General features: G+C 43.9%; 1 protein-coding gene and 1 long non-coding RNA gene across 2 annotated transcripts in view; both read left to right on the top strand.

Annotated features, from left to right (window-relative positions):
- The first annotated feature begins 316 nt into the window (after positions 1-316).
- On the top strand, positions 317-14,307 carry LOC311158675. Its single transcript, XR_014616480.1, has 3 exons — positions 317-379; positions 3,864-4,110; positions 12,239-14,307. It is a non-coding gene; the product is annotated as an uncharacterized lncRNA (long non-coding RNA).
- A 676-nt stretch (positions 14,308-14,983) lies between these two features.
- The window catches only part of TMCC1 (transmembrane and coiled-coil domain family 1), a 52,535-nt gene continuing 40,015 nt past the window's right edge, over positions 14,984-27,503 (top strand). Inside the window, exon 1 of the mRNA XM_084214384.1 lies at positions 14,984-15,682. Within this exon, the coding sequence (XP_084070510.1) occupies positions 15,140-15,682 (543 nt within the window). The 5' untranslated portion in view covers positions 14,984-15,139. The remainder of the gene's footprint in view (positions 15,683-27,503) is intronic.

The raw sequence follows: 27,503 nt of genomic DNA, 5'->3' as shown, positions 1-27,503 counted from the left end.
GCCGGGCCCGGCCGGGCAGAGACCAACCAGCGGGAACGGGAGCGGGCCGGGCAGAGACCAGCGGGAACGGGAGCGGGAACGGGAGCGGGCCGGGCAGAGACCAGCGGGAACGGGAATGGGAACGGGAGCAGGAGGCGGCCATGCCGGGCCAGGCCGGGCCAGGCCGTGACGTGACCCCGCCCAGCCCGCACGTGACCGCGGCAGCATTGCTGGGGCGGGGCCTCACCGCGCAGGCGCCATGGGGAGGGCGTGCCCTACCGCAGGGCCCGCCCCCGCAGGTGACGCCACCGCGCGCGCCCGGCTCTATTTCTCGCGCGACGTCACGCGGCCGGGCCGGGCGGTGGCGGCGCGCGGGGATGGAGCGGCCGCCGCTCGGCCGGTGAGTGACCGACTGAACCGCGAGATCGGGAACGGCGAGGGAGGGGGATCGGGAATGGGGCGGGAGAACACCCGGAACCGAGGCACGGGGCGAGGGGACCCCGCCCGGCCGGCCCCGCGTGCGCCCCTCGCCAGCGCCTCACCCACCCCCAGACCCGCCGCTCGGCCGGGCTGTCTCTCGCCGCCCCCGCTCCTGCGGCCGGTTTCGGACTCTCTGTCCGGGTCGCGGCCCCGCCGGCCCGCTCGCCCCGTTCCGGCCCGTCGTCCGGGACGCAGGGCCCGGGCTTCGCGGGGCGATGTCCGGCCCGGCGGTGGCGAGCGGCTCCCTCGGCCCCTGCCGTGGCCCCCGGGATCGCCCCGATTCCCGCGGCCCCCACAGCCCCCGGGCCCTCCCGGGAGCCGCCCCACGCACGTGTGGCCTGTGCCGGAGGTTCGCGAGGCACCACCTCGGCCCTCGCGCTAGTTTGGGGCGGGCTGAGGCGCGTGTTCGCTTCACTGGTTCCTGCTCACCTTGGCTGTCTTTGATGAGATGGTTAAGACGCGAATTATTTCATGGCGAGCTCAGAATTTGTCGACTTAAAAGTAGATTGTCAGTGACAGGCCTTTAAAGAGCTTAAGGGGTAAAGCAGTAGCTTCGAAGATTTATGAGTGCCAAAATTCACGAGACTTGGAGCTGACACTGTGTTTGTGACTTGTGTGTAGCTGCTGTCACTGGAGACACGGAAGTACCTGGTGTGCATTAGTGACAAATGCGGTGGCCAGCAAAACTCCCATGGTGGGTGGAGGCGTCGCTTTCACTAAAAAAACTTCATCAATAGGGAAACTTAATGAGGCTTCTGGGTGGGTTGGAGGTGTAAAGGTCTGAACTGAAGATACAAAGATCTGAGTCAAAGGCTAAGAGAGGGAGAGACAGAAGAAGGTAATGTAATTGCCACTGCATCAGTAAACAGTGTCCATCATCCACAAACCTTAAAATGAGGTGTTTCTGCAGGTTGGAAGCTCTTAGTAACAGTCCAGGCTACTGGTGTGGTCACTGAAGTAGTGATGCCTTGACCTGTAGTGAGCCAGTGCCACTGGGTTCTCCCCATCCCAGGGAGTAAGTGCTGCTGTCCCTGGTGCTCACCGCTGACTCTGTCTTACTCAAGATTAACATGGGGCAGGTGACTCCATTTTTGGTCGTGATCCTTCTCTTGGGGTCAATTCTTGGTCCATCTGGAAGTGTCTAGAGGCACAAGGAAGGCCTGGTGAGTAGGTGTATTCACTGGAAGGACTGTTTCTGTCTTGGTTCCAGCGGGGCTCTTTCTTCTCTTGTCTGGGGACAGTGGGGCTCCCCAGCTTGCAGGGCTTGCACTGCTCAGCAGCTCTGCAGCCACACAGGGTTCTGGCACCAAATTAACAAGTTTGTCGGAACTTTGTATACACTGCATCCAGTTCTGTTGCCTGATAAACCCACTCAGGTCGTCTGGAAGCCATCCAAAATATGGACGCAAACTGAAGATGGAGAAAGATCTACTTTGTGTGGAATTTGCTTTAGAAAGAAATTAGAACTTCAGGTTTCCATAAAGTTTGGGGTTTCCCTCCTCCATTTACCACATAAAATTTGCCACATTGCTGAGTTTGGTTTTCCAAGCAGTTTTGTGTCATAGTTTGAGCTGTCTCGCATGTTATTTAATCACAGCTGAAGTTCCTGTAATTAAAACCTATGTCTAATTCAGATACAAAATAGAAATCAATGGAAGTCTACGGATTTTTTTTAGAGATGTGCCTTCTGCACGAAATGGGTTTTATCTAGTGAGTCTGCTCCTGCCCTGCTTGGGTGAATGGTCTGTGCCTGACTGTGAGCCGGCAACTGTGGATGCTCTGGAGTCAGGCAAACCTTGTGTTAGTGTTTTCTCTGGTCTTTCTGAGAATTGTTTTGAACCATTCAAAAAGACTTGGTGTGATAATATCTTGGGCTTGGTTTCTAGGAATTTTTGCTTAGAGCTCTGGAGGAGGAGTCTTCCCTTTCCACTGGCTTCCCCAGCACGTTTACTGTTGTGGTCTGTTCTCCTCAGGTGGTTCTGTAGCTGTCTGCCAGTGAGAGCTGGGTTTTGGCACCCGAATTCACCAAGTACAAGGTGTTTCTCAAGTGAGCTGGCTGGTTGGCTGCCTCTTGATAGACCTGGAGTCTCCTCACCTGTGAAAGAGAGGGAATGGTTTTCGCTGTGCCTGTCCCCTAAGGCCTGGTAAAAGCTGGTTGCTGGGGCACACTGCTTGGCACAGAGGTCGTGCACTTTCTGTGGGGGATGGAGCTCATGGGGACTTGAGCTCTCTGGGGCCAGGAACAGGGTGGTCTCTCAACAGCAAGACTTGTGAAAATGGTGTGTAGGCAATGAACCCTGGGTGGCCCAGGTGACATCAAGAGGTCCCTTCCAAGGTCAGCAAATCTGTGAACTTGGCACAATGTTTCCTAGAGGATAAACTGACATCCCTGGAAAGAGTGAAGATGGCTGAATGAAATGGAATGTGAAGGTGGCAGTGCATTGTCTGCACTCCTAGAAACTCAGTATTCTGCTGTGATTAAATACTGAAAATACTTAACTCCCCTAAGCAATTGAGACCCTGGATATTGTTACAGCACAATGAGTTGATTCTTTGGACTTGAATTTAAGCTCCAAATTCTCAAAATTGTTCTTCCAGCCAAGCTGTTACGGAAAAAAGAAAGAAGAACACAATCAATTGTGTAGAGTTAAATATATTTTTGCAAAATGTAATGTCTTCAAACTTTCAGAAACATTTAATGGTAATTCAAATCTAGTTCACCCTTTTTATTTATAGACTCATGTACCAAAAATACAAAATACTTTTATCAAAATAAGATTGAGAACTTTGATTTGGAAGCTAGATCTGACACACCATGTGAAATGCAAACACAGAACAGGAGATCTCTGTCCCAAAAATGCTTACGTTTTATTAACTTAAATCCAAACCTGAAAAGTTCAAAAGTTTGCCAACACTCCTGAACATTTATGCTATGCAGGTCCCCCAAGTATGTACTTTATGTGCATGCTGTGTTGGGGCTTCCATCACACTCTGTGTTGGTCCTCATTTTGGACAGCAGCCTACTTCTTTACTCTGACACTGGTCACACAGCCACTCCTGTGGCAAAATACTCAGTGAACATCAAGGCATTTGGTGAGCTGGAAAGGTTTGTCTGAATCAGGGCAATCTGTGATGTGGTATAGTGTTGCATGCTCTGATATGATCAAACTTTATTTGAATGCTTAGAGGATTTCCCTCCTTGAGATAATTTGTTAGGTTAAAGCAGTCAGAGTATGAGGTAACTTCAGAGGCTCCTTCTGATTTTAAGTACGTCAAAGCTAGCAGAAACCCAGTATTTCAAATGAGTTAATTCTTTTCTCTGAAGGGGACTCTGAATATGTCTACTGTTTTATTGTTTATCAAGTATTAATGGCATTTCTTATTATGCTTGTTAATTTTGGCAGGTCTTTCTCCTCTACAAAGAAGCTTTGTTGCCAAGATTTACTCTGAAAATGACTTACAGTACTGACTGCAGATGTCTGCAAGTGTAGAAGCTGATAAATCATATCTTCTTCCCTCCCCTGACTTTCCTGTTTCCTCTGGGATTTATACTTCTAAATTTTTTTAAAGTTAGACATCTGTTGATGAAATTTGGATTACAACTGTGAGCATACCTATGCAAAGAGACAAGCTGCCCTGAGCACTTTTGAGGTATGTATGCCTGCTATGACTTAGAACACATGGAAGGGGAAGGCCATCTGATTAGGGCAAAGAGAGCTCTAGGTGTAGGTATTCTAGATTTAGGCTGATGTGCACTGTTTTGCATGGTTTTAGCAGCAGAATTTATATGTACACAGTGAAGCTGTAGGAGCACCAGAATACCCAGCTGGCGTTTTATGGTGGGTGACCTTGAACCTGCTGTGGGAGTACTCAAAAGATTGTCTTTAGAAAAGCTGTATCCACTGCTCACCCATTCAGTTCCTAAATACCGCCATGGTCTGCAGAAATTTTCTTTGTCGAAGTGACAGACACGCAGTAGTCATTGAAATGTGCCTGGGTGGCCATGGTGGTTGCTCTATTTGCTTAGGTAAAGCACTCACATGAAGTTAGAGTACTTGCCTTGAATTTGGAAACATCTGGAATGAAGGTTAGGAAAGAAGGCTCTTTTGCTTGCCTTCCTGTGCACAGGTGCTGGCACAATGGTCTCTGCTTCCAGAAAGGAGCAGTCTCATTAGACAAAATGCCTGTGATGTTCAAGACACAAGCAGAGCTGGGTCAGATTTGCCTTGTTGCTGTGCGGGTTTGTCCCACCCAGGTAACAAGAGATGGACAGCCTTGGCTGTTTCTACAGCATAGAAAATAACCAATATGCACAGTTTTATTTTCCTTTTCCTAAATACGTTTTGTGTTATACCTTTGCATAACAGAAGAACTTGGCTAGTACGCATTGGATACCTGTGAGAAGTTTGACTGCCTGGGTTGCAGAGCATCCTGTGTTAAGAGGAGCAGAGAGAGAGGCTGTATCAGTGGCTGCTTGCTGCTCTGCAGAGCAGTTCTTGTCTGATCCTGCTTTTGCTGTGCGAGTTAGTTCTCAGCTAGTTTGTTGTGCTGAAAGTTTTGGTTCTGGTTTACTGAAGTCCTTTAAATGCTTCTGGTGTAATTCCAGTTAGAGAAGTACAGGGTCCAGTACTGTACAATCTCTTTATTAATAATATATTAATAGGGCCAGGTGAAGAATTTTGGAGGCGATGCAAGATGGGAAGTTGATAGACCTGATGATAGTACTGCCATTCAGAGGCACCTGGATAGGCTTGAGGAGTAGGCAGGCAGGAACCTCACAAGGTTCAGTGAAGGGAAAGCTCTGCCCCTGGGGAGGACCCACCTGGTGTAGCTGGTGTTCATAACCACCCATGTACTGAAATTCCTGTAATGTACCTGTACTGGGGGCCTGACCAGCTGCAAAGCTGCTCTGCAGCTAGCAAACAGGTGTTCTGGCAGAAACCCAAGTTGCACAATGGCTCTGTAAGGAGTCATTAACTTGGGTCTTGGTTTTGGCTCTGATTATAAGCCCGCACCTTCTCAGTGGTAGCTAAAATTCAGCCTTATTTCAAATAAGACTGGTCTCTTCTTGTGCTGCTTCGGGTAAAGATTTGTGGGTTTTTTATGTGGACTCTACCATGAATGTGGGAGGAAGCATTCTGATTTTGGCTGAGGTTTTAAATGCATGACTTCTTTTTTCCCATTGGCAACAAAGTAGTCAAGCCCAATTGCTTTCTACCAAATTACTGCCTCTGCGCAGCTGGATGTGGAGGTGGATATTGAAGAGCAGCATATTTGTGAGTGGTTGCTTTGCTGTGCTGTGTTTGTGCAGTTTGTGTGTTTGTGTTTCTAAAATGCATGATAAGATCTAATAGAAGAAAAGGACCATAGATATGCATCAGTATTTTTATTGCAGAAGTCCAAAAAGTGAGCAAAGCAGGGAATTCACAAGTCTGTGTGGTAGCAGTTGGTGGATGGCTGACATGGGTCCTGTTCCAAAAGGTGCTGCTCTGAGGGGATAGGGAGTTGTGGCTGTGCTGGGCTGGTTCCTTGGCACCTGAAAAGAGGCCTGGCAGCCTGTCTGTGTGCTGCAGGGCAGGTGCCCATGGCTCTCTTCACATGGTGTCTGTGAGATACACAGACCAGGCTGATGCTGTTCCTACTCGTTAGGGTACATAGGAACGCAATTATATTGTTCCTTGTCTCAAGCTCTGCTTGAGCCTACCTGGGACTGGAAGAAGTGGCTGTAATGAGTCAAGTCAAAAACACCTTTTGCATGTCTCCTGTTTCTGTTGACAGCTGATAGCAGGTTTTTAACATTGGAAACAGGTAAGAAGGTGTGGGTGGGGGTAGTCTTTTACTGATAGGTCCTCCCAGCCTCCTGCAAGTGCTGACTGAAGGACTTCAAGCAGTGTTTGCTGGGCAACCTGAACATCTTGTTTGTAGTCCTGCGGGGAGGAATGTGCTAGTGCTTGATTAGAAAAGGCCATGTAAACAAACTGGCCCCAGATTATAGGCCACTACTGTTATACAATTTTTTTAGAGAGTCGCACTTAAGTAAAAGCTCCCTAGATTCACAGTCTTGAAAAAGGATCAGGAGGGAGAGTTTTCTTCTGAAGAGCAGGATGAAGCTGTCAGTGGTTGAGCAGCATCAACAGTCAGAATAGCGATGACTATTGACTTCTGGTCAGAATTTGTCTTGCCAGATTTGTGTCACATGTTAAACAATACTGGTTGAAAGAGCTGGTTTTGAGTCATCAGGGGGACTGTTTTACCACTCTGTGTGAGGTTAGTTCTACTTCTTTCACGAGTCATTGTAAATATGATACTTTCCAAAATTCAGGGCTAAAAGCACATGTTAAAATCACACATAGTGTAGGGTGTGGGTTGGTGGTAGATGATATCTTTCTTTACAAGCCTGCTAACTTAACTTGTTTTAACCTCCTTACAACTCCAAGCCTGGAATAAACCTTTCTTTTAGAGCTAGAGTTGCTAAATCTTGCCAGCATCTCTGCTGGCATTATCACAGGTAATTCTGCTAGGAATTAAAATGAGAGGCCATCTCTTCTTTTCTTTGTATTACTAGCATGCTTAGACGTCTCTCTTTAATGCTAGGAATAGGTATAGTGTAACCTTTTGTGTTCCCTTGGAAGTGGAATGAAAATACCTGTATTTCCACTTTATGGTTCTCTTGTTCCTGACATTTGAGTCAGCTTTGACACACAGAAGGGTGGCAGTGTCTCTTGGCAGACAGGCAGTGAGGAGATAAGAGCAGCTTTGATCTCTCCCCTCCACCCCTTCCTCTCCTGAAAAGATCCTGCCGAAATTATTGCCGTGGCCTAGTGCTGTTGCATTTTTCCAGAGACTGAAGAATCAGATCCAGATAATGCAGATGTTAATACGAGAAGGTAATAGTACGAGAGCAACTGACCACTAAAATATTTGAGATGCTTCAAGGAATTAAGTCCATTCTTTTCTTTGTGGAAGACACTTTGTTTAGAATATTTGCTTAACACTTATTCAGTCTTTTCCTTTAGGGGAGGAAGTTTCTCTGTTTGCAAAACACAGCATTTGAACTGTAGAAGTGAAATCACTTGTATTCTGATGAGTCCTTGCTGAAACTCATGTGAATTCCTGTTTCTGCAGCTGTTATGGCCATAGCATCAGATAGGAGGTTTTTGATAACACCATCTGGGAGTAATTGTGTACACTGTCTGTCTACTTCCTCTCTTTAACCTTATTCCAAAGTTGTTATAACTGGGTCTATGGTCAGATCTGTCCCTCAGTCCTGTCTTCCTTCAAATAAGAGTTATTTTTTTTTGTATTGGTTTATATCTCAGCCGTGGAAATATCTGTGCCTACAAAACCTAAAATTGAATGCCATGATTTTCTTCTGAAAATGAGCCCCAGGGGACAAAAGAGGTTGGAAATTTCTTAAATGGCCACTTCTGTTGTACTTGTGTTGTGAAAGGACAGCTTCAGATCCCTGCTTGGACTGTGGCTGGAGATGTCCCTTCAGTGTTCCTCAGTGAAGCCCTGAGTTCAGAGCATGCCCTTGGCTGCTTTGTAGAACACATAAATATGAGTGCAACATTTTTTGCTTTTGCAAAAAGCAGAGTTGTTTTAGAGGAAATGCTGCTGTTTAGCTTAACTTCAGTTTGGTTTTAAGGAAGAGTGGGTGAGGATGTCAGTTTTCTGAAACAGGCCACTTAATTAAGTGAAAGTGTCAACTGTCAGCCCTCCTGTGGCAGACCACTCAGTTTTGAATTGCAGGTTTCCTCTTGAGCCTAGTAAAGCAGGCTGTCTTTATAATAATTCTTTGTCCAGTTTGTTTTTCTTCTAAAATCCCTGCAGACTGCACTTCTAGTGTTGTCTCCCAAATTTTAAGTATGTTCACAAAAAAAGTCAAGAAAATGTGTATGATATATGTAATTGTCAATGTCAACTAATCAGAAGACTCTAGTGAAATCTTTCTTGAACATTCATTTACCTTTCCTGAAGCACTGTTTTTATATAATGTGATGGAAAATAGCCTATATGGAGCCTTTTCCAGAAAATAATGTTTGTTAGTGGTTTGAGTAGGTTCCAGTTACACTGCTGTACACTGTTCATAAATGAATCTGAAGGTGGCAACAGGAGAAATCACAGAAGTATAAGATTAACCTTATAAGAGCAAATTTTAAGTTTGGTTCTCTGCTGTAAAAGTGTCACATAACCTTTAGGCAGCTTCTTGATCTTTCTGTGTGAGGGGATTTGCCTGAAAACTATGGAAATAATAATAATTCAACATAATCTAGGAGCATTTGAAGGGTGAATTCACGGACTGCTCACATTTTATGTTAATATAAACCTAGAAATACTTTATGTAGCTAAGGAATTCATCAAGGATGAAGTTCTGCTGAGCTGTGGAACAGGCAGCATTGCCCCACAGTGAGATTCCATGGCACACCAGCTCTAGATGAAGCAGTACAGTTGGGAAAGGCTTCTGATAAATAGGCAGGTCACCAGCTATAGAAATACAGCTGAAACATTTTGCTTTGGTTTTCACATGAGATTTTAATATATCACAAACATGGAATGATTACATATTGGTACCTCTGCATGGTTAGTAATTTTGGAGAAGTCTTGATCTTTACTTTATAGCTTTGATTCAAGCTGTAACTCAAGTGTAACCACTGAGTTACTGAATGTTCAGAGAGGGGTGGAAAAGATGTGAGCGATAGAAAAGATGTCAGTGGCAATCGGTTGTACTCCAAAGCAGCAGAACCATTTCTGAAAACCAGTCACTCAACTTTAGGCCACTTTGAGTTACTATTACTCAAATAAACATGGAAAATTGCCTCATCTTTGATGGTGGTCCTTAGATGTGAGCTTCTAACTTTGCAGAAGAACCACCAGTCTGGCCTATGTAGAGCTGTTTTAGACGTGTGAGGATTTTAGAAGAAACATTTAATGTTTTGCATGGGATCACACATAATGCCATTTTTGTCCCTGAATATCTTAAAAATCATGTAATTCATACCTAAACACACTGCTAACCTTTTCCTTTTAACAGTGCTCTCAGCCATACTCCCTTTCTGGTCTTGGCCTGGGGAGGGTCATTGTGTATCTATATATCGTGTTTCTGGTTTTTCTTTCAGACTTCAGTAGAATTTAAAAAAAAAAAAAATTCTTGAGTGAATTTTGGAGGAGAAGGAGGATGAAGAATTATGTATGTAAAACTGTAGCTATCTTTCCCATTAAAGATAGTATTGCTTTCTGTTTTCTTTCTGCCTGCATCCTACCATTTACCTAAGGTTCTTGTATTTAATTAATTCTTTTATATCATTTTCTTCCATTCTGGCCCAAATTCTCCACTCAGACTTTTTCAGAATTGTTCTGTTTTAATAGCTAAATATAGACATTTCTCTAGATATTGGGTAGTCATATTACTATCCCGTTTTCTTGAGTCAAATTACTTACTTTGTTACTGATGTCTTCCTCTTTAAATGTTTTCCAGATGACAGCCCCCTTGAATTTCACACCCATTCTGGTTTCTCATGAGTTCTTTTTGCTGATAGAATTAGCTGCTAACACACCCAGAACTTTCTCTCTTTATTTGCTCTGCTGAGCAATGATGCTTTTAAAATATCTTAATCCTCCTTTGGGTATAAATCACTTGCTAGGGTTCCCAATTCCCGTAACAGGTGGCTTTCCAGTGTGTGACTTGCTTTGTTAGTCTTTCTTTCTTTCTAGCTAAACTGTTTGCCTGGATACAGACTCCATTTTGGGATGGGTTTCTGAAAATAATCTGGGATTTCTCAAACTAAGCTGGGCTTTTTCTTAGCAAAAATCGCTTCTATTCTGAAACAACTGATGAAAAGTGCTTTTTTTCTACCAAATAGGATGAGTGGGAAGCATCTCCTTCCTAAGATCCCTGCCAACTGTGATGACAAGTCTATAGTGAGCTGTTAAATTGACCTGTTTATGAAATAAAAAGAATGTGAGGATTCTATAGCTAATTGTACTGCAGCATATTATTCTGGGTTCATGGTGTTCATGCTGGGTTCATATACAGCATAAGTAAAAGGTATTTGAAATACTCTGTGAGAAGGCAGAGTTTTTCCTGTTTACTTTCCTTGAAAATAATTCTTCTTCCCCATTTCTGCAGTCCTGTGCTGTTTGTTTCTCTAACAAGTACTTCAGCTGCAGATAAGTAATCTCTGACCTGGTTTTCAGTGGTAGCTTCAGACTTTGTTTACAAAGAACTGTGATTTTAATTTTAATTAAACTGATTAGTTTAAAGTAAACTTTCACTTGAATAAAGTCTAAAATCTGAGGGGCAGAAGTGTTTTCAGACTGATACTTGTCAAATTTTTTGAAATGTTCATGTTACAAAGTATTTGATAAAGAAAAATGAAAGAGTGGGAAGAATTGTCAAAAAACATCAAAGCCAAGATGATGTCTGTGCTTTGTAAGTACATGGAAGTAAAGGAATTTTGATTAGCCCCATGCAATAGTTTCTCAAAGTTCAGAAGAAAATGGAGCTTCTGACAGCAAATGGGAGTTTTGGTGGTGTATTGGTGGGGGCTGTGATTCACACGATGGACAGTACAGGTGATTTTGGTGCTAATGCATCTTAGTGCCCACCTGTGAGCGCTCTGGGACGCAGACTCTGAGCTATGGCAGCTGTGAAACAATTTGAGCCAAAAGCAGCTGCTGATCTGCAGGCCCTGTAATGCTGTAGGTCATGTCTCTGAAGACCTTGCTGACAAAAGCTCTTACTATAAATAACAACATTAAAACTTAAAAAAACAAGTAGACAAATAGAGTGACTGAAGTTCTGTTAGTGACACCTCTTGTGACCAGTACTTCACACATTATATTAGTTCTTCATTCATGCTAGTATAGAAATGGAATTTCTTCTGTATGAAGATCTTTTTCAAAAATGTGTTCATTCATTTTTTCCAAGTTCCTAATATCTGCTGTCATCACTTTCTTCATATTCTAGCATCCCATTTCAGTGGATCAGAGTAACCCTTTCTTCTTCTCTTTCTGTCTTGGAGGTGGGAATCTGATGTGGAGTAAAAAAGTCAAAATACCCCTTTTGTGCAGAGTTCTTGTGGTGTTCATCTGAAGAATACTGTGCTCCCGGTTTTCATAGAGCTGGTTGAGTTAATGACCATCTTTGGAAAAGCTGGGTGATCTGGCTGTGTTTCAGAATAGTCCTTGAGGCTGCCTGGAGAAGTGTGGTCACCATGTCTGGTCTCAGCTGTCCTCTTGTCATTTCCTAGCAAGCACCTGGCCTTTGGTTTTTTTGCAGAAATTTACAGGCAGGAGCTGCAGGGGGGTCAGCAGCTGCCTGTGCAATGAGCTGTGGCAGGTACAAGTGTGTCCGAATGCTCACAGCTTTTACCTCCTGTGAGGTGAACACCAGAGCCAGCTGTTTGACCTGGGCTGGGAGCATGGAGAATGACTAAATAGGAGAAGAAGAAAGTATCTGTATGGTGCAGGTTGGAGCCCTGACATCTTCATCTTCTTTCGGCCTATGGTGGTGGCCATAAACCCCAACATAAAATGCTCCTTTACAAGAACTTCTTGATTAACTCCATAAGATTCAGTTTTAACTTCAGTCATATTTGTATCCCTTCAGTTATTTGGAAGAGTTAAATATAGGACAGCTTCCAGGGGCACTTGCATTTCAATGGAAAAAAAAAAAACTAAAAAAAATTTAAAGTTGGAATCATGCTCTTTCTTTGTTGTTTATGTATATCTTTCCTCCAGTTTCCTTATTATATCTCATACCAAATTTCTTTTGCAGTTCTGTTCAGTGGAGGGACTGCTGTGGGTCAGCCATGCTAAAGGGCAAATGATGGAGGCAAGTACAAGTTTATCCTTTCACTACTATCTAATGTTGATTTTGCCAGTTTTTCCTTTTGAACTGTTTTGTTTCCCAGGGCTTCTGGGAAATAATTTGCCCAAATGAAGGACTCTATTAGAATGTTCTGGGATGTAATAATGTTGTAATATCTGCTCAGTTGGCTGTATATGTAATTGTGAATTTTGTTCCTGATGTAGTATATTCTTGTACAAATAAGAAATGTATGTTTTTGAACTTTATGCTATAAAGTATTTTTTTCTCCCACTAACAGAATATAAAGGTGATTGTAAGTAGAAAAAACAAAGTGGGCACAAAATTTGAATCTTAATGCAAATAAGTGTGCTAATTAATTTTGAAGATTCACAATTCTTCACACTTAGAGTATTTTTTTTTCCCAGAAGTAGATACTAGAACAAATAAATACTCGTAAGGATCTTCATACCAGATGTGTAATTTGCAAAGCTCATTTCAGGCTCACAACAGATTCATCCTATGGAAATAGAAGTAGGAGATGACTACAAAGCTCCCATTAGGAGCCTCTGAGAGGCCATATAATTTCAGAAATCTGTCCCAGAATACACAGGGGGGTCATGCCAGGGTGGTCATGTTTGTGAGCTCACCGTGGGCTGTTTTGTTTCAGGTTTGTTTGTAAACTGCCATAGGGTTAATTTAAGCAGGGTAAATTTTTTCTAGCAGATAATGTGTGGAATTCCAGTTAGACTCAGGTGGTGTTCTTGAAGACCAGCAGCATTGCCAGTGATAATGTGGATAGAGAGCATGCAGGAGATCAAAGAGATCCTGGCTGGAGAGTTTACCGATCATCTTAGATAAGAACTGCAGTTCTTCAGTGAGTCCTGACTGAAAATAAATGCTGAGTGAATTAGCTAAAATGAAAAAGGCAGTTATGGGTCAGCTGTCAGGTTTGTATTTTATACGCCAAATAGTTTTGGGACTCTTGCTTTTTTAGATGGTGAGTTTTGTTCACTGAACCATTTGGTCTATTGGTTAAAAAGGAGCATCTAGTTTTGCGATTTTTTTCTGTCCCAAAACATAAATTGAGTGGAGACCTGTAGTCTAGCTTTCTGCAAAACCTGTTACCTGAGGGGGGGGAAGATTAGGAAAGTGGAAGCTCAAAAGTCAAAGCATACTACTAGACAGAAAGTCACTTTAACACTTTAATTCATTTAAGGATGTGTTAAGTATGTAGGTATGTTGTTGGCGCATCTTTTTTTCTTCTGCCACACAATTGCTGCCTGAATGTGTTTAAATATATTTTTCTTGAATGTAGTTTATTCCTTTGCATTTATTATGTTACTGATTAAACTGGCCAGTATATTTACACTCAATGCTTATAGCATCTTCAAAGCACTGAGATAAAATCCTGCATGATTCCAGTGTTCTGCTTTCTGTAAGTACTGAGTTTCTTCTTGCCTCCAAATAATAGCAGTGACACGTGAAAAAAAGAAAGAGAGAGACAGCTCTTCTGATATTTTTGGATGGCAATTTGGAAAGCATTTTGGAATATCTGTTTAACCCATTGTGTTAGGCTTCAGATGCACAAAATCAAGAACACTCCAGTTGTAAACTCAGTGCATTATGTTTCTGCAGCTGTTCTAGCAGAGAAATAAACACTCTCAAATCCCAAATATGCTGAGTTTCAAATAATTCTTTTCTAAAGCACAAACTGCTTTCTGCCAAGATTGAGGTAGACCTCTGCGAGCTGATTTCAGTATTTATAGAAGCCTAATCAAAGTTTTCTCTTGCAGAAAACAGTGGTCAACTTCTGAGCATGTGATCTCATGGTGCTGATGTAAAACCCTTTCAGTTACTGTGTCCTTCCTTTCTTCCTCCCTTTCTTCCCCATATCTTTGCTGACCTTCTCCCATAGTTGTTGCTATGAGCAAGTGCTGAGCTGTACTGTTGTATAATCCAGTCCTGCCTGAGCCCAGGGAATGACTTGGGTTGAGGTCTCTAAAAACAGCTGCACAGTTCCAGTGCCAGAGGCTGAACTGCACATACCTGGTGCTGATCCCTTGCAGATTTGGTTGCTTAATCTACTTTTCAGAAGGCATTCTTGTTTCCTCTGAGAGCTGTGGAACAAGAGTATGCCAACTGAAAGCATTTCACTTGCCTGTTCTTGCTTGAAGATAGATTTTCACATCAGGTTTCCAGTGCATCAGTGGATGCTGGCCGTAATAAGCTATCTCTCACTATGTGGAAATGAATAACTCATTTGGAAATGTTCTGGTTTTTTGCATGTATTAAATACTGTTAAGCTAGGGTCTTAGTATCAGATCTTTGTCAAAGAGCAAAATTAATTCTACCTAAGTGACTAACATGCTCTTCAGAAGTTTAACCTCATGTTAGATGTTATTATGGGCTTGTTCTTAATAAACAAAACCCCACTGGTTTCTTCTTGCTTCTCCCCTTTTTGAACAGCTTTATTACCTTTCTTGCTTTCCTGCACCCTCTGTGCTGGACTTCTCCCCCCAGGCGATGAATGACTTGTCTCACACAAGCTTTGGCTTCTGCATACAGCCTAGATGCAACTAATGTCACATGGAGGGGTGCTCCAAGGACTGATACATTTTATTTTGTTAATGGCATGTTTGGATTTTTAACCCACAGTTGCTGCATGGATGTATAATAATGACTACTCTTTTGTTTAACATTAGATAAGCATGAGATCACCGTGGCACAGCTGCATGTATAGTCACTCTTGAAGCAATTACACACCTAATTGGCTGGCAATCTTGGCATTTTCAAAATAAACACAAGCCTTTTAAAGAAAGGGGACGTATTTATGTATGAATAGTCAAATAAACTGGTTGGGTGTCATCAATGGAGCCGTCTGGCACTGAACAGTTGTCTGATGACCCTGATCCTGGAGGCAAATCCCAAGATCAAGAGACCAAAAAACAACATGAATCAGAGCAAAAATTATCCAAAATAACGCATAATGCTTTGGAGAACATTAATGTCATTGGTCAAGGCTTGAAGCACCTGTTCCAGCATCAGCGCAGGAGGTCGTCTGTTTCTCCACATGATGTCCAGCAAGCTCAGGCTGAGCTGGAGCCTGACCTGGATTTGGAAAGCCAAAGCGTCTGTGCTGAAATTGATGGTGTCTCCACCCACCCCACAGCTCTGAACCGGGTGCTTCAGCAGATCAGAGTGCCACCCAAAATGAAGAGAGGGACCAGCCTGCACAGCAGGTGGGGCAAGGGAGATGCCCCGAAAGGAAGCCCGCAGATCAACAGAAGGTCTGCTCAGGATATTCAGTCGGGTCGGCCCAGATCATCATCCACTACAGATGCTCCCACAAACTTGTCTGTGATGGAGATTGCTTCTTCTATCTATGTAGGTGAAGAGGCCACAGCAGCAGCAGTAAGTTACTCAGATTTACCTTTGATCTTTATCATCTCCTTGTATGTTTTCTTAAGCCCTTTGAAATCTTGTTTTGAAAAGCAGATTTCTTTCAGCAAATTCAAATGGTGCTGTGTTCAAAAGCTTCTTCAGTGGTGAAGCAAAGAGCTTAAAAGATGCAAGCATTAGTCATTTTCTCACATGGCAGGTGGCTGGTTTTATATGTATTTGATCAGTGAAATGAGAGATACGTTTGAAACATATTAGGTTGTTTGGATGGCACACCTCAGTCAAACAAGGAGTGATGGTCTGAGCAGCAGCCAGAGTAGTCCCTCTTAGCAACTGTTAGCTGGTTACTGCAAGAAAACCTTCCATTTACCTAGATGGCTTTTCAAATTCCTCTCTTATTTTCTTTTGTATTTTATAAAAGCAAAGAATTCTAGTGTGAATGGATGGTGCCATTGGTCTTTTAGGCTGTGAGAGGCTCTGGGAACATGGGCTGCAGCCTGCACTACTGTCCAGCCCCTTAGTGCTGGGTTGCCTGTACGTGGTTTAGATCAGCCTGGCTGCTCTGCTGACTAGGGATCACTGCTGTCTCCTTCAGTTTGTCCTGCCTGTGTGGGAAAAGCATTCACTGAAATAACAGTTTCCGTTCTGTGACACGTTCTTGCAAAGTTTGCCTGTCAGCCTATTGATGATATCAAGAAGCAAGCAGTGTTTGTCTTACCATTTCTCCCCTTTCCCAGATCAATTTAGTTGAAGCATTCTTGGAGTTTAGTGGGGGGGTTTTTATTTGTATTTTGGAAGACTAGCTTTCTGATTAGCTAATTTTAGCTTGTTCAGGAAACTGGTTCAGAGAGTCCTCTGAAAAACAGCCCTTAATAACAAAGGGGTCTATGGAGCCTGGATATACTTTGTTTTCTCTTGCAAGGAGTCTGCCTGGAGCTGTATCTGAAGCTTTTGCCTCTTGCCGACTCTTACAACAACAGAGATATAATAAAGTAGTTGTGAAAAGTGTGCACTCTCCTGGGCTGGTTAACTTTGCAGTTAGTCAAGCCATTGAGCGTTGTGAGAAAGACACCCCATAATAGCTTCAGGTTTACTTGTATATTGCCTCTCTCTTCATTGTGAGTGAACTCAGGATCTTTGTTTCAGGAGAATTTTAGGGAAAATTGTTATTTTCTTTTGAGTTTGTACCCAAATCCATCAACAGAAGTTTATAAAGCAAGGTCTGGTTTGTTGATTTAAAACTGTCATCCCTTTACTTCATGTATGAGTAGGGAGATTGAACCGGTCTAAGCATATTAGGTAAATAATGTGGGAATATGGGGAAAGGCCTTTTCTCCCAACTGTGCAGCTTGTCTGATAAAATGTTTGCCTGGATTGGTGGTTTCCAAAGCAGAATGTGGGTAGGACAGTCCACTGGAGTGTAGGAAGGAAATACTTTTTGGTTTGTTTTATCTTTATTTTCCTTTATAGTTTGTGTTTCTGTGTTTGTCTGCCAGATAATGCTCAGTCATCAAGGTTGAGAGTCCTCTGGACCCCCAGGTTCTACCAAGCCTGTATGGATTGTCTCTACATCTAACTTTCACTTAACTTTTTTTGTTTTGTGCACACTTTCTCAACACTTTGCCTATTTGTCTCCTTCAGCTTTTTGTGATGATATCTTTTAAATAAATTTTTGACCTTTTCCTTTTAATAAAGCCTCAGCAATTTTACTTCCTTGGTTTTGGTGTTTGCTGCTGACAGTGATGCTACATTGACTCACCTTCCCTCAGCAGGGAATATTTCCTTCAAAATTATTTAAGAATTTCATAAATCCATCTATAATTAGAAAAATGACACTGAGTTACAGCATTGATCCATCTGTTGTGAGCATATGGGCTATACAAGCTACAAGGAATAGAGAAACAACTCACAGAAAAGTTGTGATTTAATTACAACAAGAACAACATAACATAGGATTTGTAGTCAAGCAATGTAACTGTTTTCTGGTTCCTGTCTTCCGTCATTGTTTGCTTTGCTGGTACCTCCCCCTGTTGTGACACGGCTTGTTCCTGTTGGTGTTGGATGTGTGCCAGTGGTTCTGGGGCTCCTCTGCCTTGTCAGGTAACAGGTGTTGAACTGCACAGGGCTGTGCCCATGCCTTGATGACACCTGTGTCGCTGTGCTGGCACTGCTCTTGTGGCAGGAATTCCTGCCCTGCTTTCCTTTCTTTCATTATTTTTCTCCCAGTATTCAGATCTATGACAGTTAGGAAGAGTAGGGAACAGTTTGTTTGCTTCACATGCTCTATACCTGCTCACTAGGGCGTTGAAGTGAGAGGTGAAGGTCTCAGGGAGCTGCAGGCACTGCACACCCTCGTGTGCCATGCACCCTTACTGCTTTTAAGATTTGACTGTGGCTGCAAAGGTTTTGCTATGACTAGATGAAGGAAGTCAGCAGACTTGGATTGTTGAGAAATTAGCCTTCATTTATATTTTATCAGAGGCTTATTTTATCAGAGCATTATTCTGTATGCTTTTGTGGGCGGCTGTGAAATTGTCAGTGCTTCTTATTGGAATGCCAGGAGTGTTACCTGTTGCAGAACTATTTTGTCAGGCATGGATGAGCAGGAGCCCACGTGCTTCAGTCTTGCTTACTACTGAAGCTTAAAGACCTGTTAAGCACATCCGGGCTATTTCCATATCTTTCATGTTTTGTGGAGTCAAAGCCCCAAGCATCATCGTTCTGTGCAAGGCTGCACAGTGATTACAGTTTGTTTGACACTGCCTACATAAATGCTGTGTTGAGCTTGGCTAAAGCTTGTGATTTATTTTCTTGTTGGGTTGGTCCTGCTCAATGCTGTTACGTTCACTTTTTAGTAGTAGTGCTATGTCTGAACACAAAGGAAAAAGGAAAAAAACTCTTTATCTGCTTGGCCATGTCCACGAGGTAAATTGCAAAAGCGCAAAAGGAAATTTTGTAATTAAATTCCATGGTATGCTAAGAAACTCAGGCCCCCATCATGGGGCAGCTGTGGAAGGGCAGGGCTTAGAGCAGTGAAACTCTAGGAGCTGAGTTTTCCAGCCAGCTCCCCAGAGTCCCCTTCTGCCTGAGTCACATGCAGAGTACTGTGTGCAAGGAAAAGATGTGTGCAAGATATTGTATTGATATTAGTTTGTTTTGCCTCTGTTTTGTCTTGGACTGTTTAAACTTCTGAAAGCTCCTATCCCATTACCATTTTTCCACCCCTTTTTTTCCTGGTGTCTTTTTTCCAGCTATATGAACCAGATGGAAGTCATCTTTCTTCATGTGCTGGGCACCATTTTGTCATTTATATTGCATATTTTAAAGTAGCTGTAGCCAATGTGTGTCTTTCACTCCTGATCCGCAGTTTCTGGCATGTGAGATGTCTTCTTAGGCTACATGCTTCCTTTTTAAGGAACTTCCTCTTTCCCTAGCCTGCTTATTTCACATGGCAGGGTCAGTTTCCAGCTGTCTCCTGATTAGATACACCTACACTTTCCTTTTCATGTCTATAACCCCATTACACACACACACACACACACACACAACATCCCCCACTAAACACTGTGCCAGAAAGCTTAGGAGGGTGATGTCCTCAAAATGTTGTATTGTTAACTGAAGGGGGGGGTTGGGTTGGTAAGGTGTTGGTATTTTTTTTCCCCTGCCAAAGCTTTATGTGTGGATGCTGCAAAGTTTTGGAGACAGGAGTCTTTATTTCTTGTCTGTCCTGCAAAGCCCCTGGGCCAAGGTTGGACCCTGGGTGCTGGGGCCAGGCTGCAGTATTACTGCATTGGCACTGGGGCTCACAGGGACAGCAGAGCTGCCTGCTCAGGCTGTTCAGAGAATTTAGAGGTTCTTTTACCATACAGCAGAAGTATAATACAATCTCTGCTGTAAGCACTGGTTTATGTGAAGAACAAGGTTAAGCCTGGAGCAGCTGTCAGAGTTTAGCAAGGTGATAGTGATAGTGTCTTTCTGGTAAAGATGGAAAACTCTGCTGGTATTGTAACTTTGCCTGTAAATAGGTTGACCTTGTGTTAACTCATGTTTGTATGGTTCTTCAGAATAATGAGTTTTGGATGAGCCTGATTCTGTGGTGCTGAGGTCCTCCACTCTCAGCAGGAATGAAGGACATTGAGTATGTTGTAGCGTAAAGGAGAATAAATTCTTAATAATCCTCTGCATGCAAAATGATTTTAGTTCACAGTATTGTTCCATTCTCTGTTCTCTCAGTTTGTTGTTGAAATAGAAGGGCAAATGTTATCCCAAAACAACAGATCAGATTTTTCTGAATACCTCATTTGCATATATTTGCATGTGTAATAATCCTGCCACATGTTGTTAAGCTTTGTATAGAAGCTGAGAAATGAGGTTGTCATAGCATTGAAAGTGTAATAATTAAAATCTTACTGAGATACTTCACTTGGGCTTTTATTTCAAGCAGTCTAAATATTTTTGCATAGATCTTTCCTTGTAGAGGCAACCCACTGAGCTGAGAAAATCAGGATTGTGGTTGTTTGGAAATGGCTGAGCCTGCATGGATCTCATTTGGTCCTCATGTACTTACACAGATTTTTGTGGGGTAATTAATTATGTGTCAAGACCAGAACAATATTGATGTTTGAGAGATATGAAATTACTGGTACTTTGGTGAGCAGTTGTGTCCACATGAACTTTTATCGATGCCTGTGACCCAGATGCAGGACCTAGCACCTGGCCTTGTGGAGCTTCACTGTGATTTTTACCGTGGAGGTCTCTGTATGGTTTGCTGTCACCTGGGCATGACACCAGTGTTGGTGTTGGAGCATGGCTGTAGTGAGGTCAGGTTATTCAGTCTGGGTTCTGGACAGGGAATTGGCTTGGAATGTTTGGTGGAAGCCCTTGGCTGACACCATCTGGATTAATTTAGTATGGATTTGCAGCTTTTTGCCTCCGTAGGCCCAGACATTTTCTGGTTGCCATTTGCTTGTCTTAGGGCTGCAGGAATGATGAGAGAAATTACTGTCCTGCAGTGGGATTCTCATAGAGCAGCTTTTCAAGGCTCCATTCACTTCAGTCCTACTGTATCCTGACAGAATTTCACATGTGCTCATCCACTTGTCAGTTTTCACCATAAGTTTTCATAAATATTTCAGATATCTTTGGGTTTTGGTTATCAATTTAAATCTATATTCTGTTAATGTCCACATTTTAGAAAATTACTACATACACTTTTGGCATAAGTTTACAGTCTTCAGCTTGCAGCTGCATTGATATTTTTCAGATAATGTAGATCCCATGGGTATCACAAACCTACCAGCAATAAGCTTGCTTTTCTTAAATACTTACAGTGACTCCTTCCAAGTGTTCACACTGGTCTGAACACTGCATGATAACATCAACAAGACAGCAAAGTGCCATCCTTACAGTATGTGTAGTTGTGAAAGAATGAACAGTTTCTCTCCAACTGTAAATAGTCTTAGTGGCAACTTATTTGCCAAATATTTTTTGCAAATTCTTCTGTCGTAAACACGATGCAGTACATCTGGGAGAACCACCTGTGAAAAGGCAAACGATAAGAGTTTTTTACAACATTAAAACCACGTGGAAAGTCTACTGTGGCTGTGGACAGTATGTCCTGGATCTCTAAAAGATGACTTTGGCTATAACCCATTTCCCCAAACAACAAGCAATCTTAGCACCATACTCTAGTGTTGGCTTTCCTGTTCAGCTTACATTGGTGGTAAGCATTTGGTGATTTCTTTTTTTTTTTTTTTTTGGTAACTGATTGAAGTAAAATATTTGTAGTTTTGGCTGTAAGGGACTGGAAATGCTAAAAATTATTTCACTTCCAGCATTGGCATCTGAATCATGTTCAGCCAGCACCAACTTGCACAGTTCCTGTGAAGGAAGAACTTGTACTCTTTTGGGAGGGTGAAGCAGGAGCTACCTTTACAGCCAGGTATACAAGAACCTCGGTAGACAGTGCACAAGGAGCATTTCAGGACAGCAGGAATTTATCTCTTTCTTAAAAGTAGCCCTGTACACCCCTGGAGCTGCAGTTCCAGGCTCCCAGCATATCTGAACGGGGTTGTGTCTTTGTGTCCAGAGCAGCTCTGGCTCCCCTGTGCCGCTCTGCTCCCAGTGGAAAAGTCAGCCCAGCATTTGTGCAGTGCAGGGTGATAGGGTTGCACTGTTTGTGTCTTGCAGCAAGATAAAGACACTAGCAGATCACTGGGGTGGCTTAATTGCAAGTTGAGATGGGTCAGGAGTAGGCTGAGGGTTATTTCACAAGCTCAGAAATTAGTCTTCAGTTGCTTAGTTGCCCCAGAAGCCCATTCTGCAGCTAGCACTGTTTTCCCTCTCTGGGAGCAGTGACTGTGCAGCAGAGAGGGGCATTAGGCTCAAAGTCTTGTGGGCAAAGGATACACACACACACACAAACACACTCTATATGGGAAGAGCCAAGAATTTTAGTATAACTGAAATCTGAAGGGTCTCATCATTATTAGTCCAAATGTAATTTTTTACAGAAGGAAAAGTATTATTTATGTTAAAATCTTATACACACACTTCTTATTTTATAATCCCTTCCATCAGTTTACACTCACCTTTCCAGCGTTCTTCAGGTCCTACTGTTGGTGATGTTGTTCTGGGCAGGGTGGAGGTGTTATCACAAGTTGTCAACAACTAGCCTCCTTCACTGGGAGGTTACTTGGTTGCTTAATTATAAGGCTAAAAATGTAACCTTCTCTAGGCAGTGCTGTTAAAACTCAGTGCTACATCTTCTGCTGACGTGGTTCAGCCATGACAGAGCAAGCTCTGGAGACAGGTGCGTGCTACAGCAGGTAGCTGAGCCACTGCAGATGTGTCATAGATGTTTTTGACTGGTCTGCATCTTCCACAGTGGAATACCATCCAAGATCATCCCCAAATATCTGTTAGGACTGGGGTCAATTTCAATAAAATCATGATTTTGAGCCGTTGGGAAAGGGGCTGCACCGTCTTTATCCCCATGGTCTTTAGCTGTGGGGATGTCACCAAAGTGACAAATGCTTTGTTTGCCTGTTATTCAGTGTACCAACACTGTCTATGATAGTTACGGTGCTAGTACCAAATTTCATGGCAACTCAACATTTTAAGTAATTTCCAATTGTAGATTTGACTTTGATATATATCTTATTTGTCATCCTTTTTGGAAAGTTGTCATGAGTGCTTTCTGAAACAGATATGTAGAAATTCTAAGTGTAATTTAGTTGGAAATGTATGTTAAAATAATAAAACCTGGGCTTTTGCTTTGCAGTGGCCCATATAGGAAGTGGGTGGCAGAGAGCAGAGGTGTTGAGTGGGTACCATGACACTCTGCCAGGGTGCTAGGATTAGGCAGGGTTGTGGCACCACTGGGTGTGTTTATCTGCCTTGTGCAGTTTGCAGGTGGAACTCCTGAATAAAAGAGCTAATCTAATCTCCCGGTTCCAAATGGTGTGCAGGAAGGAAGGATATTTTACTGGGGCATGTTCAAATATTTTACAACTATGGGAATGCTGTGAGTTTCCTGGTGAGAAGTGGAAATCTGCTGTACTCGAGCAGCAAACCGGTGCTGGCCAGGAACAGAAATATGGTCCCTGAAAAAACTGAAGTAATTTTTAAGCAGTGCAATGCTATACCCATGTCCCACTTTCTGTGAGTACTGAATGTGGCCAGGACAGGTGAGTCTTACCCAAAGTAAGATTGCCTAACCTAAAGCAGACACGGAGGCCTGGGTTAGCAGTGTTCAGGGCTGAGAGAGGCAGTTGTGCTGATGGTGGCTGCAGCCTGTCAGTGGCTAAGGTGCTGCAGTGGAGGACGTAGGCTTCTTCTTCCTCTCAATCAACTTCATTTGTGAACTTGTTGAGAATTTTCTTAGGAGGACATGGCATCTTTTAAATATGTGAGTTTCTGGTGATCTTAAAATGTGAAGGGCTTTGATGTACCCTAAATCTGGAAGTGTTCATGGTAAGGTTAGATGAGGCTTGGAGCAACCTGGGCTAGTGGAAGGTATCCCTGCCCACAGCAGCGGGCTGGAAGGAGATAATCTGTGAAATGCCACCCCAGTCAGTGACAGGAAGAGGTGCTGGGCTGTTTTGGCGGCGGTGCAGGTGTGGCGGTAGTGCGGTGTTCTGCCGCAGGTGCGGCGGGTTCTGCCCGTGCCCTGGCGCTCCCGGGCGCTCGGGCCGCACAGCGGCGCTCCGGCCCGCAGGGGGCGCCGCGGGGCCGCGCTGTGGAGCAGGGGACTCTGATACGGGGGTGTCTGATAACGCGGGGAGGGCACTCAGAGAGACCTACAGCAGCCCATACCTGCTGCATGCAGAGACCTGGGGCTCAACGTCAGGAATCCAGAGCAGTGAGGCGTCTTTAAGTGTTTTATTTTGAAATACATATAAAATAAGTTAAAAGGGTTTATCCTGAGAACGTGTAGGTTTCAAAATATGAAATTTTAATCTTCCAAACCTTCTGCAATAAGAAAATATCTCTCCTGTTGGTTATCTCAAAATGTCCCTCTGTAAGAGGTTATCAGGAAGATGCCTTCCTGTTCATTTACATGTGTCAAGCATTGATCTAACATTCATACATGCATATTTCTTCTAGCTTTATATGATTCTAAAAGATCATTTTTTTAAAACTGCTAAGAACTCTGTATTTGATATACAAGTAAAAAGCTGTAGAAGATCTCCATGAGAGGGATGTTAAAACAAATTCTTTTCTCTACTGAACATTTTTAAAAAGAAAATTATTTACATGATATTTTGTACCAAAGATTAATTCTAGTTTTGTTTTGTGTTCTCATGAAAGGGCATCAGAGGCGCTAGTTCATTATGTCAAGTTCATTTTAAATTTGAAAATAAAATTTGGTGCCTTTTACTGAAATCTTGCTTTTTCTCCCACATATTTCCTGAATAAAAACAGAAGAATTCACCAGTTAAGCTGTTGCACAGGAAATAATTGCTGTAGGGAGGTAATATTAGGAAAAAAGTGACAACAGCCCAGCAACAGGGGACTAAGGCATGTGTTCAGAGCAGGAGCCATTAATTAACTGTGAAGATCATAAGCATCAGTTTGGAAATGCTGAATGTGAGGCCTTGGCTCCAGAGACAAAGGAGAATGTTGCTACCATCAATTCTGCTAATCTGGCAGTCCCATCTCGGTCTGATGTGGATTATATCCCAGCCAAGCTGTCTCCATTCCTTATCTGTATCTCTGTGACCCAGACTATGAGCCACAGGAGCCTGTTGGGGAAGGGAGATCTGAGTGTCTGTGGAGGAAATGAGGCACTCTGTGTCCCAGGTGAAGGACAGTGGCTAGTCCTCAGCACCTTGGGCACCCAGCCCAGCAGGTGAAAGGCTGATTACCTAGAGCCATTGGTATCTGCTGTCAGGCAGCATGGAAGCAGGGAGGTTTGGGTGTAGCAGATAAGGTGACCAGCTGGCTGTCCATGTTCCAGTGTTTTACTCCAGTGCTGTCTACGGTGGACTCCCACACTGCATCGCTGTCTGACTGCGTATGTGCGCACACTCACACTCTCATACTCTCACGCTCCCACGCCATCTCACTCACTCTTACACTCACACTCTCATTCTCATCTCACACACACTTGTCCTTTTGGTCTCTGCAGCAGTAGCTGGTGCACAGCTGTTCAAGGTGGTGGTATGGATTTTCTGCAGTAGGAATTGAATGATGTACATGAGGCTTCTGAATATAGCCAAACTGCAGAACAAGGAGTACTGACCCAGTTCAGGGAGGAGGAGGATGCAGCTGCTAGATGCAGAATCCCCATAGCATCTGGTGTCTCCTCTGCCAGTACAAGGAGATACTTCTAGTGTCCCAGTCCTTTTAGTTTTCTGTGCTGTCAGTTCTCCATGGTCATCACAAAACTGAAGCCTGGTAACAGGGTAATGTACTTTCTGTATATTCCAAAAAAGGGAGAGCATTTGGAAAAGGAGTCCAAGTTCTGTCAGGGAATACTTTCCCTGTACAGAATGTGTCTGCATTCAGTACCCCTGAGTTACCCCTGATTGGGCAGAAAGCTACTGAATCCTGTTCTCATTTCACAGCTGGGATTCAGTGCTGAAGAATGCATCTATTGATGTTACTTTTGAATGACAGTTATAAAATAAACACCTCTGTTTAATCTCCTTATAACTTTCCCTTCAGGGTCTATTCAAGATTCAAGGTCTATTTAAGGAACCACACTGACTGTTCTCATAACCATCCATGGCCTACCTGCAAATATCTCTTCTATCTCTAGTGTCCAGATCACCTGATGACCTTAAAAATAGGCTAGAAACATTTTCCTTAACAAGGCAAATATTCTGGCCTAAGACACCTTCCTTTTTCTACAAGACTATGCAATCATGCATGGCAGTAATCTGTACTTACCTAGTACCTGTCAGTAGGAGGGGTTTTGTATGGAGTCAATGCATAACTGACTCCCAACAGCCAAGTATACACCATAACCATACATACTGTGCTGTCTGTACCCCAGATTTGTCCTAGCTGAAGCATGCAATGGGATCTGAGCCAGTACTTGATACCCAGTGAAGCTAAGGTCTGAGGAGAGTGCTAGTGAGCAGCACAGTCCTGGATAATCCAGTGCTGATAGTGAGTCAAGATTCATCAGGGATGTGCTCTGGCATGGGAGCTGTTCCTTATCCAGTAGTTTTTCTGATAGTTATTGAGAAACTATTTTTCTGTATAGGTAAGACCATGTATGGTATGGGAGTGATCAAGCCATGGCCATTTCAGTGTAGTGCACAAAGGAAGCCTTTTCTATTGCATTCAGGAAGCAATTACAAAATGAGTTGGAAATTAAATCCTAAGTCCTAAACTAAAATGGTGAGACAGGCTTACTTCAGAAATAGACTTGTTTCCAGAGATTTTGAGCTCCTCGTTGTGTTTGGGGTTTTCAGTTTACCTCCTTTATGTATGAACATCCTGGCAGCAGCCCGACCCCATGGATTGAGGGCTGTCCCCCTCTGCACAGCACAGGCTGGCACTGTGTGTGTCTAGGCTGCTGGACTCCTGCAGCTCCTCGGAGCATTGCTGCTCTAATTGCTGTTAGAGCCCTGTAATCCCCTGTTCTGCAAGATTGTACTGTGTCCCTCGCTCACCGGTGCTGTGAGGAAGAACACTTTCAGGATCCGAAAGCTACTCTTGTCACGGCATTTGAAGAACTGCAAGTGTACTTGTTTTATCACACATCTTTATTGCATATTTATGGCGGGGAGGGAGAAATACTTTCTTGAATTATTTTCTAGTGATTGCAGCGGGGTCTTGTGCTGATTCCCGGGTCAGAGTTGACACTCTCGTGCCACAGTGTGCGAATGCAGCGGGAGCTGCACGGGGCCCGCGTCCGGTGTGGCTCGGCGGGAGCGCTGGGACGGGCTCGCCCTGCAGGGGAGCCCCGGGGCGGGCGCAGCGCTCGCCTGAGCCCCGCAGGGCCGGGCCTTGCCGGCGGCGGGGCGGTGCCGGGGCGGTGCCGGGTGTGTCTGTATCCGCCCCCCGCAGCGGCAGGCGGGAGCGCCGCGCCCCGCACTGCCCTGCCCTGCCCGCTCCTATTCTTTCCTGTACGGCCCGGCCCGGCCCCGGGCTCCTCGGGGCAGCGCTGGGCCAGGACACGGCGCCGGCCCCGGCGCCCGATGATGCGCAGCCCCCGCTGAGCGCCGCCGGCTGCCGCCCCTCGCCCGCCGCGCCCCGCGCTGCCCGGCCCCGCGGCGGACCATGGTGCAGCGCTTCAGCCTGCGCAGGCAGCTCTCGAAGGTGGGTGCGAGCCGCGGGTTCCCGCAGAGCCGCGCCCGGGCGAGAAGCCCCTCCGCCT

This window comes from Fringilla coelebs, assembly GCF_963513975.1.
Source record: "Fringilla coelebs genome assembly, chromosome: 13".
NCBI lineage: Eukaryota > Metazoa > Chordata > Aves > Passeriformes > Fringillidae > Fringilla > Fringilla coelebs.
This window is presented reverse-complemented; position numbering and strand designations above follow the sequence as displayed.